This window comes from Armigeres subalbatus, chromosome 2 (assembly GCF_024139115.2).
Source record: "Armigeres subalbatus isolate Guangzhou_Male chromosome 2, GZ_Asu_2, whole genome shotgun sequence".
NCBI lineage: Eukaryota > Metazoa > Arthropoda > Insecta > Diptera > Culicidae > Armigeres > Armigeres subalbatus.
In genome coordinates, this window is record NC_085140.1 from 203,904,722 (window position 1) to 203,915,822 (window position 11,101).

Below are 11,101 nucleotides of genomic sequence, written 5' to 3' on the forward strand. Positions count from 1 at the left end.
CCCATGTTATGCACCCAAGCACATCGTTCTAAAGTGGGGAGGTTACGTTTTCATCTGTCGAATGAGCGACTGTCTTGTCTCAAATGCAATAGCTTAATTGACAATCAATCAAGTAATTGCATGAAGAGAAAATAGGAAACGGACTTCCACGGAAAAGTTCTTGAAGCGAGAAATTTGTGGATATGTTCTAAAGAAAATAATTGATTCATGGAAATAACATTAAATATGTAGAACACCCGTATTTCAGTCCCTCCCATACAAGCTTTGTTCATATTTCTTCATATAATCCTATTTTGTATGTATATAACAGTAATATAATCATTTGAATTCAGGAAGTTTATATACAAGCCTATAGTCAAATTTCAATATACAAAACGACCCTCTTTTCAACCCCCTCCCACAACCTAGATACGTCCGATTGTTAAAATAATCATATTGCAAAATCAATCATATTGAAGAAAAAAATACTCCGGATAATCGAGTCTAAAATTCCTGATAATCGAACCCCGGATAATCGAGTCCGACCTGTATCTGCCATTGCTCTCTATGTTATACATCTTCTTGAGAATTATAATCATTAATTCTTTAACATAACATAGAATGTGGGTTATACCTTTTGTCAACTGGAAAATAAGTCTACATTGCCAGCGTGTCAGTTCAGTACAATCCAGGAGCTCTGAACATGGAAAGCCTTTTTTTTATAAAAGCTTCGCATAAAAAACATTAGAATCAACATGAGTTGCGCAATGGCTCTCGATTTCTAGGATTTTTTATTCGATTTCACTATTTTATGATGTTGTGATCCAGAACTTTTCAATTGATCAAAACTTAGAAGATTTGCCTAATTTTCTCTTATGTACAGTGGTTGGACAAAAAGATTGATAGAGGCATAATTTTGGCAAAATTGAAATAAGTATAATTTTGCAGGGTTTGCTGAAATCGGTCTAATTAAATAAGGAACTACGATATAAGAGATGCAAAAACTGTTTCGAATTATTGAAAGCCTTGAAAACACGTTTATCAAACTTGTATACAAGTGCGGAAAACAGAATCGGATAGGCAGCCCCCACCGAGAAGTGATGATAAAACGCTCATTTTGGTTGGGGACCATATTTTTTCGAACAGTTTTGTAAAACAAGTAGTAATGCATCCACAGAACTAGTGACCCCCTTCCCGCGTTTGGAGCTTTTTAAAAGAAATTTATCATAGAGTATAGCCTCCCGAATCAGTTCTTTACCATGAGTCATGAGTCTATCTCCAGAACCGTCTCACGTAACTATAAAGTTTGTGTGTGTTTGTGTCCAAACTAACCCCCACTGGCTGGCAGTGATGTTATGAAAGAAAGCTGTCTGTATTACAGTCAGATTTAATCCGGAAGTTAGAAAGTGTTGGCTCTACTGCAGTTCCAGTGACCCGTTTCAGACTGCCTGGTATTTCATGACCAGTCCGAGGTCACTTTCATTTACAATAAGCCTTGCCTGATTATGCTACCATTATCAATTGGATAATGGATCCATAAACAAACTTCCGGATATTCATATCCGGCGCGTATCCAGTTTTATATATTGATAATACAGTAAAACATAATGGAACAATCTCACCAAAGTAATCCTCCTCCGGATAATTGAATCAAGAAATCATATTGTACTGCTACTGTCCACGAATCATGACTCGGAAAATAGCTGTTGAACTTTCATCAAATATACTATATTAACAATATGATTCACTCTCACGAAATTTTGGCGACACCACATGTGGCGCCAACTCGCGTCCGAAAGGATCGATACACACGTAAATCGAACTACCCAAAATATGACGATCGTTTTACACAGACTTCAAAATGTCATCATGAAAAATAAATAGGGATGCTTGATGTTTTTTTTGCAAACTTAATCGATTATGTTTAATCGAATGCAAATGGAAAATCAAATGTTGTAGCAGAAGTGTGGTAGGCATATTTTTGTGGAAATGTATAATAAATTTGATATAGCTCGTTGAACTGTATCCGTCGGGACCATGCCGGTGCACCTACTCGCTCTCTGTTTCGCACTCCATGTTGCTGTTTGCTCATTTGACTGCAACACTTTTATCAAATGTACTATTGTCGCGCTAATCTTTTCCTAGAATGCTGCGGCGGTCTTACACTCGCAGACTCGGAAGCAGGAAGCCGCAGTATTCTATTTTATCTCGAGATGCATAATATATTAACAATATGATTCACTCTCACGAAATTCTGGCGACCCCACATGTGGCGCCACGATACACGATACACGTTATAATTAAACTACCCAACATATGACGATCGTTATACACACACACTTACGGAGCCGAATTTATTGAATTCAACATTTGGCTAGCAAACATTACCGCTAGGCAATGGTTAAACTCACTGGTATTTTTAACAGCAAGGAAGTGACCCTGATCAATTTACTTATGTTTTGTTACACTTTTTGAATTTAAATGTAAATTAACAAAATTCGTAGAGATTTATAGATTTATGATTTATAGATATATAGATGCATAAGAGTTTACAAAATGATTGTTTGAGCTCGAAAAACGATGGAATTCCGACATTCAAGACTTAAGGATTTTTGAAAACGTAACGATTTTTATCACAGGATGATATGATCAAAATATTTTACCTACTTGTGAGATGAGCATTAGGGTGATTAGACTCATCTGATTCTTTACCATGTTCTGAGTTTCCCCTGAAAATTTGAGCTCATTTGGATTAAAACTGATTTAGCACAAGCCGTTTCAAGTTTGCATGCAAATTAGTATGGAGAAAATTATTTTTTCGTTGTTCTTCTTCTTCTTCTTCTTCTTATTGGCATTACATCCCAACACTGGGACAGAGCCGCCTCGCAGCTTAGTGTTCATTAAGCACTTCCACAGTTATTAACTGCGAGGTTTCTAAGCCAGGTTACCATTTTTGCATTCGTATATCATGAGGCTAGCACGATGATACTTTTATGCCCAGGGAAGTCGAGACAATTTCCAATCCGAAAATTGCCTAGACCGGCACCGGGAATCGAACCCAGCCACCCTCAGCATGGTCTTGCTTTGTAGCCGCGCGTCTTACCGCACGGCTAAGGAGGGCCCACTTCGTTGTACTGTTAATGAAGTTTCCCCATCAAGTGCAGGTTAAAAGAAAACCTACATAGCTAAAAGGGATACTCAACAGCTTTCACTCAGTGTAAACCGCATCTCAATTAATCGTTCCAATAATTCATGATTAGACAATGTTTTCACCACGTAAAACACTTTTTTGGTAGTTGATTTGCATTCTAAATATATTAGGGAGAAATATCAATATATTCAAGGGAGATTATATATTGCTGTTACAATTATTTTAAATTGATATTTGAAAACCATCCCTAGAGCGGAATAAAACTTGTAATGTTGCTTGGGATATCACCGCATGGCTAAGGAAGGCTTTTATATTACTATGGTAGATTATTGTTTAGCATGATCAATCATTTTGAATAATTAACATCAGTTAAACTGATTCATTCGCATAATAAGTTTCAATTTTGGCAGGTGTTAAGAAAGAATTGGGTATATATGAAAAAAGATATCGAACCAGTGCATAATCTCCATCCAAGCGTTTCTCAGCTATTTTCAGAGGATTTCATACATTTATCGAGTTTGGCTTCGTTATGCTCTTTGACGCTTGAGCACCAATAAACAAGTTATTAAGAATATAACTTGGTAATAATCGATTCCCCTTTAATTTTTATATGATGATCGAAAGAAAAAAATCGAAGAAACTCATTTAGTAGTGACGTGGTAAATAATTGACTGTTTTACAACTAAAAGGTTCCGTTTAAGGGAGAAAAAAAAGTTGTTTGGGACCCTCGGTAGATTTTTTTCAAATAGTCACGAAATGAACGCCTAAAGGGTCAAACACAATGGACACGTTTGCGTGTGTTTTGACAGTTTTCCCATGTGTTTGGCCCATAAGAGCTATATTTTCACGTAGTGAAAGTATTAGCGATGCTCATTTTTTTTGTCACACACCGCGTTGAATTATCTTGATTTTATAAAATCAATGATGATTTCTTTTCAAATTAACTCGCATGCATAATCATCTCTCCCTATGTCGATGGTTTCCTCGGTCCCTTCAATCTACATACATTTTGGCTTTCTACATCTCGATAACTTCCCTATCTTGAAATCTTTCTATCCCGATGTGTTGTAATCGTATTTTGTTCTGGATTCACTCTCCTTATGTCGATATGTTCAAATTTTTAGGCTACAAGACCATATTTGGACGATAACAATACAGATCAACAATAAGCAATGATATTTGTTTTGTTGTCGTTTTTCATAGCAACAAGCTGTTTTGGATCTAGTACCCATTTAAATTTTCCTTCCATTCTTCGATCTCTCCCTATCTCGATGGTCCCTTCAATATCGAGATGTGGAGAGCGACTGTAGTATAATCCCGAGCAAGGTCGGGTACGTTCAACTAGTTTTTCTTGCGAAAGTATCGAAAAATAATTTATTAAATCCCAAAAAATATCTGATATTGGATACGAAATCGAGAAAGCACAATAAAATAGGCGTAATTAAGTTTAGCCGAAATATCTCACCGTGTTTTGAAAGGGCAAGTGAATTGAACAGCTTAGTTTAATGCAATTTACTTGCCAAGAGTTGAACATGTTCAACTTACTGTCCATTCAAGTGAGTTGAGCGAAGGTGTTTGGACGCGTTTAATCCAAGCGACTTGTTCAATTCACTTTCCATGTCTAAATGTAACAAAATAATCATACCCATTCTGATAAGCGTAACATAACAAAACCCAATCGGATGAGTGTCATCTTCATGGCTTTCCACTCAAGATACATATTCATTCAATCAATGGTGGGCAGCAAAAGTTTTCAATTCATAATAAGTTGCAACGCAGGTGTTAAGTTCAAGTAGGAATTTAGGACACCGAAGAGGAAGAAGAATGATGCATTGGAATAATATCGATAATATTCAGAAAGAATTAATCAAATTTCTTGCTGAAGAAAATGATAGAAATGTTTACAGTGGAACAATCATTTTAATGTTTGCGGAACGGCTTTCACAGTTTGAACGATTGAAGCAAAGGTGTAGTTTGTCTGCTTTGCACTGCTTCATCGAAATATTTACAGTAGTGTTTGCATTTAACAAAGTCGATATTTTGCATTTAACAAAGTCGATAATCGATTTATTGAAAAATGTATGGACATCCCCACACTGTAAAATGTCATCGAATAAATGTATGACTACTCACCGGAAGATGGCAGGAGGGTTTTCCAGCACAAGCTAGAAAAAAACATGTTTAGATTCCTCTTTGCTCGCTAGATGATGTTGTTATCACCGGCAAATTGTTCGCCATTTCGTTGTATGGAAAAACTCGAAGTGAACCATATTGTTAATATAATATATTTGCTTTCATCAACCACCGCGAAATATCTCATCGGTAGGTAGCACATTCCCACTGTGACATTATTGCTCGGGATCGGCTAGAATACAAACTATTTTCGTTCTTTCACTACTTATTTTAATCTTCTCGCCGATGATCGGACACTTGTGTTCAATACATCCGTGGTATGTTCCGAACCACACGCACACTCGCCTTTTGAATATGCTTTATTTTCTAATTTTTTTTTATTCTTTATTAGAGTGATTTTTAAGATTAACAAAGTTCATCACTCTTTTCTAATTTTTTTACTTTTGACTAAATTTTATTTTTTAACCACTTTTGGAAACAGTCAATTAAACTTTTAACAATTTTTTTTCTTAAGGATACACAATCTGTGCTACGAGAGAAAAAACACGAAATTTTTAAATTCTTTATTTGACAGCAGGAGAAAATGCGAAATGAAAACCTCAACACGTCCGTTTTCCTGCATAGCACACTACGTTTTTCCTCACAAAACTATAAAGTTTGATACTCATTTTCGCATAATTGCGCTGTATATAAATCGTATTTTGGCCATAACTTTTGATCCCATAGTCCGATCTGACCAATTTACGATAGGAAACAATGGGACAGGATTCCCCGTCGAATGCAACTTATTGCAAACAAATCGGATTAAGATGAGTGAGTTTTATTTTGCGCACATACATACACACACGCACAGTGCACACACATACACAGAGACATCATCTCAATTCGTCGAGCTGAGTCGATTGGTATATAACACTATGGGTCTCCGGACCTTTTATCGCAAAATCCTCTTGGAAGTGAATATATAGCCTTTTCGTTACACCTTGGTGTACGAGAAAGGCAAAAATATACAGCCAGCATTGGATGGAACATTAGTTCTAGTTTCTGAGGAAAGCATAAAACATAATGAAAGCTCAAGCCACAAATAAAGACAGGAAGAAGTAAAAAATGCATTTTAATCATACTCTCGGAAAACCCGGAACACCTCTGCTAGACGTAGAGCAATCTCTAATTATTTTTAGCAAAGTTGTGCTAATTTCAATTTCGACAAAATTTTGCCTATCTCAACATTTTTGTCTAACCCCTGTACTTAGTCTTATAATCCGTCAGCAGAAATGTTAATTCTCAACCTTTTTTGTACACAGCTTGCGTGCACGTATTTTAGAGATAGTGCCTGCTGTTCATCGCAGTCTGGTGCCTTCTGTGCGTTGAATGTACGTAATCCAGAACAATCCTTGACTTTTGGGCTAAATTTACAAGTACAAGTACTTTTCCTCCATTACCTAGGTACTTGTTTTACTACACGGGGGCCAGAAGGATTTACAATAACATTTGTTTTTGATTGCACGATGCTAAAGGTTTTGATTTTCAAACCGATTTTTTATGCCAGCAGGTTTCTCTTTCGGATCTAATTTTGAAAATATTCCACTGTATTAAAGAAAAGCATATCGTCAATATTTTCCTATCAATCACTAAATTGACCTGCATTTGGAAATGGGCGGCTCTGGTATTGTTTAATTTTAGGTAATCATTTTTTATACATGAAGAATGATATTGGTCGCAAACATCTTGTTTTGATTATCTGTGTAAATATAGTTAACCTGTTAGTAACGGATTAGTAACCGTAGGCAACCAATCACTGTTAATTTCCATGCTCATCCACAGTATCAGCTAATATGAGTACCTTTATGAGTCAGTGGTAGTTATTTGTTGTTTTTCACATAGGGTATATGGTTCAAACCTTAGCCCAGTAAGCTGTGGTTGAGCACATTTATCGTTGTAAATTTTCATATATTGAAGCTCTAACCAAAAAACTGTTGCAAAACTGTTGCAACTATCGAATTGCAGTTGAAAAGCGTTGCAGTTAAATGACTTTCAGCTGTTGATCGTCTAGTGTATAGAATTTTGTTAGAAAATATTTTTTTTGTAGCGATAGAAGCAATGATATCGAACCTCGAAAATTATTTTCCGAATAACCTAAATAACTCTTTCTAAAATACCTAACAAAAGTAGATACTGTGATTATGAATTATTTAGATCATATTTTTCTAAAAGTTTATTCTGGTTGAAGCGTTCGCCTTCAGGAATATGGTCAACGGTTTTTGTTCTAATGTATTTCCAAACAGGTGAGACTGAATAGATATCTGCCCAGAAAATCATAAAAATGGTCCCATTTCAGATCACTTGTGATTCTGCAGGGAGAGCATCGTGCTTGAGTTTTGCATGCAAAATCGTATCGTTCCGCTTATTCGCTAAAAAAAGATTTCGCTTCAAAAGCACCAAAACCCAATAAAAGCGTATTTTATGTTACTTATGGTATGGATTTATTTTCCATTGTTCTAAGCAAAGAAAGTAAACTCGATTAATTCAATGGTGAATATCACGTAGAAATCAAGCAATGATGCAAACCGCGAGTCGAATCATGAACGATTCTCTGTGCCATGTGTCGGGTGATGTTTGACTCGCGCTTGATTTAAATTTTGGATGAGATTTAAGAATTTGAGTTTTTCTCAACACTGCTATTTTTCCAATATCAATACAGTAGAGGTCGTCTTTTAACTGGGGTAGATTTTCCGCACATTATCTCAATGTTGTCCCAAAAAGTTTTGCTTAATCTTGTCGCTACACTAATGGAAATAGTGAATTTAATACGAATGCTAAAGTAGGTAGTGTAATCAGAGCAAAGCTTCAATTATTCGAATGTTTTTGGTGAAGCCCATCAGCCTTCTTTGTAACCCTCAGTTCGTAACATACCTATTCATATTTGGTACATAACTGTCAATTTCCGAATGAACACCAGTCAGTGAGTATTTGTTTAGATTTCGTAAACTTTCTGATCACTTCAAATCTACACACTTGTATAATTACTTGAACAATTACCCACAAACATCTGATTCCGACTTTTAATTGAGAGACACATTTAGTGCCAAAAGTCAATATAATCAAGGCTAATTATGTTTTTTCGAACGCATTGACCATTTTCAGTACCAACATATGAGTGAACCTAGGAAAACTGTGTAATTCATTCTATGTTTTGAACAAACATGCGGCGTTTGTCAAAATTCGGGCCGAAAGTTCTTCGTGAAGGTGAATATTTTTTGCTCTGAGTGTGATCTAATGTGCGAAAATAGGTAAGTCCATTCAGAAAACTACTTTATTGAACAAAGGAAAAAACTCTTGCACACTCTGCTGCCTGTTGCCTGCTTAAATGGCAAGTTTTTTATTTTTGTGTTTATCAGTTGAAGTGCATGAATCAAGCGTAATGCAATTAAAATAAGCTTGACACACTTCTTAACGAAGCAGTGATAAATATTTCTCTATAAGACGATGTAATATAGCTGAATTATTGATTATTTGCGTAATGAGCCAACGTTACATCCTAGGCTAACAATACATTCCGTTACCCTAACACAGTATTTTGTTTCTTTGTGGAAAGCTTCTTCCGACGGGTGAGGTAAAAGTTCAATGTGGTTCAATTGTCTACCTACACTTATTTGAAAATTTACTATTTTGTCAATCATGAAAACAAAAAAATTGCAAAATTAACATTACTGCAACATAATTAGCAATTGTAAATTCTCATCGTAGAACGAAGTACCTCACTTGCCAAAAATTACGCTCATTGTACACAGCACGGCTAGAGTGCGTTAGCGACTTAGAATCATGCTAGTCTTGAAAGAGATTAAAGGGATTCACTCGTCGTAAATTAAAAAGCATGACCGATTACCTGTTCGCTCATTACTGTCCGCCGCACAGTCCTGTTGATTTGGCTCCGTCGCGTGTCCCTGTGTTATTCCAGAATTGAGGTTTATGTTGTTATGGTAGAACTCCAACATTTTTTGTCAGCTCAGAAATCTATCCAGCCTTAGCTAATTTACGCCAATCTTTTGTCACACTGTTATCACTTGCATCCAGTACTAGCACATGATTTGTTTTCGATGCAACTTTCAAGTGGATTAGGATCCAACAATATCACTGTAATCCTCAGAATTCACGCCCGGAATTTCCGGCAAAACAACTATCACTCACGCACGACAAACTGTAGCCGGTGGGTGGCGAAACAACGCGCGCGCAACAATCACGTCCGAACGCTACGAGCGACAATCCGCATGTGGGCTCTTCTTCAAATGAAATCCCAAGAATGCAGCACTCAGTCGTCAGAATGGAACGAATAAAAGAATAATAAAAACTAGGGTATGGATATGTGGAATCGAGGAATGTCAACATTCACGGCAGTTAGTATGTATAGAAGAGGCATCGACTTTCCAACAACAACGATATACGTTCATGTTGTAAACGAATTCAGAAGGGAGGGAAAATGAATTGAAAGCATAAAAGAGGGTCGGATACTAACACAGAAACGCCGCAATCTGTTACGGCGACGACGGGCGACGATGACGGCAGCCGGTTGGGTGTCACATGTGTTCCGATCGATAACAATTCTCAGCGTTTTCCGGCGCACATTGCATCCAGCCCAGAATGAAGAATCAAACGAAACAGTGAATGGAAGGGGCCTGATTCAAAAAAGAAGAGCAGCATTCCTCCAGGCCACGTTATCTTGGGTGGAAAATCGATAAGAAAAACACGAACTCATCCTCTTCGCCTTTATCGCAGAGAACTTTGTGTTTCGGATTTATACGGCCCCCATTATTGCGCATGTCGCTCGATAAACCAGCGGAAGGCCGTTCAAAAGAAAGAACAAAGAGGAGATCCGAAATGAGAGAAAGCGTAGGGAAACGCCCACTGGACAGGGATTGGTAATTATGTATGAATGTGGTAGTGCTACACTCTTTATAGGGGAAATCTCTCTTTGAATAATGCTCTTTTGATGGAAAAACATCGCACTGTGTTCTTTGGGAGTTTTATGGCAACAATGACAGATTAGGCATTCAATGGAGTGTAAGTATCCATAGATACTTACGACATTGTCTGAGCAGCACATATATTGTACTGATTTGTCTGTATCCATCAGCAACTTATTTTGGTCATATTTGAGTTGTTGCAACCTAGACTGAATTGTTTTGCTGAATAAGATTATAATCGAAGTCCTGAAGAAAAATTGTCTGTTAAATCTTCCGGGAGTTCCTCCAAAAATTTTCTCCTGAACTCCTCCAGAAATTTCCCCGAAATTACCCCGGGTACTCTTATTCAGAAATGTCGATGGAATTCCTCCAGAAACTCCCTCTAGAGCTCCTTCTGAAATTCCCAGAGATTTTCTCCAGAAACTTCTTCGGGGATTCTTCCAGTATTCTCCCGGGAATTCCCTTAGAAATTCACATGAGAATTCCTCCACATACAGCAATTTCTCCGGAAATTTCTCCAGAAATTCTTGCGGAAAATAAAGTTTCCAAGATCTTTTCGTTTTACTGGTCCGCACTTCTGTTGAGTTGTTGAGTATCCAGTTTTTTTTATCGAGCTTCTCTGGCGGATACTCTTCAAATTCCAGAGGGAGTTCCACAGAAAATCCTCACAAAAATTCCTAGAAAATTTCTGCAGTATACCCCCGGGAGTTCTTTTAGAAAGAATTCTTGAAAGAATTTTTGAGGGTAGAGCTCCTAAGAGGATTCCCGAAGCAATTCGTGGAGTATTTTACAAAGAAATTCTTGGAAAAATCCCAAAGTAATTCCTAATTGAATTAAGGAGGAATGTATAGATAAATTCTTTAAGGAACTTACGATA

The 11,101-nt window shown here is 37.0% G+C and overlaps 1 protein-coding gene across 1 annotated transcript in view; it reads right to left on the reverse strand.

The window, feature by feature from the left end:
• Window positions 1–9,543, reverse strand: part of LOC134215783 (LIM homeobox transcription factor 1-beta) — a 32,635-nt gene extending 23,092 nt beyond the window's left edge. The window contains exon 1 of the mRNA XM_062694900.1: window positions 9,150–9,543. Within this exon, the coding sequence (XP_062550884.1) occupies window positions 9,150–9,258 (109 nt within the window). The 5' untranslated portion in view covers window positions 9,259–9,543. The remainder of the gene's footprint in view (window positions 1–9,149) is intronic.
• Between the last annotated feature and the right edge of the window lie 1,558 nt (window positions 9,544–11,101).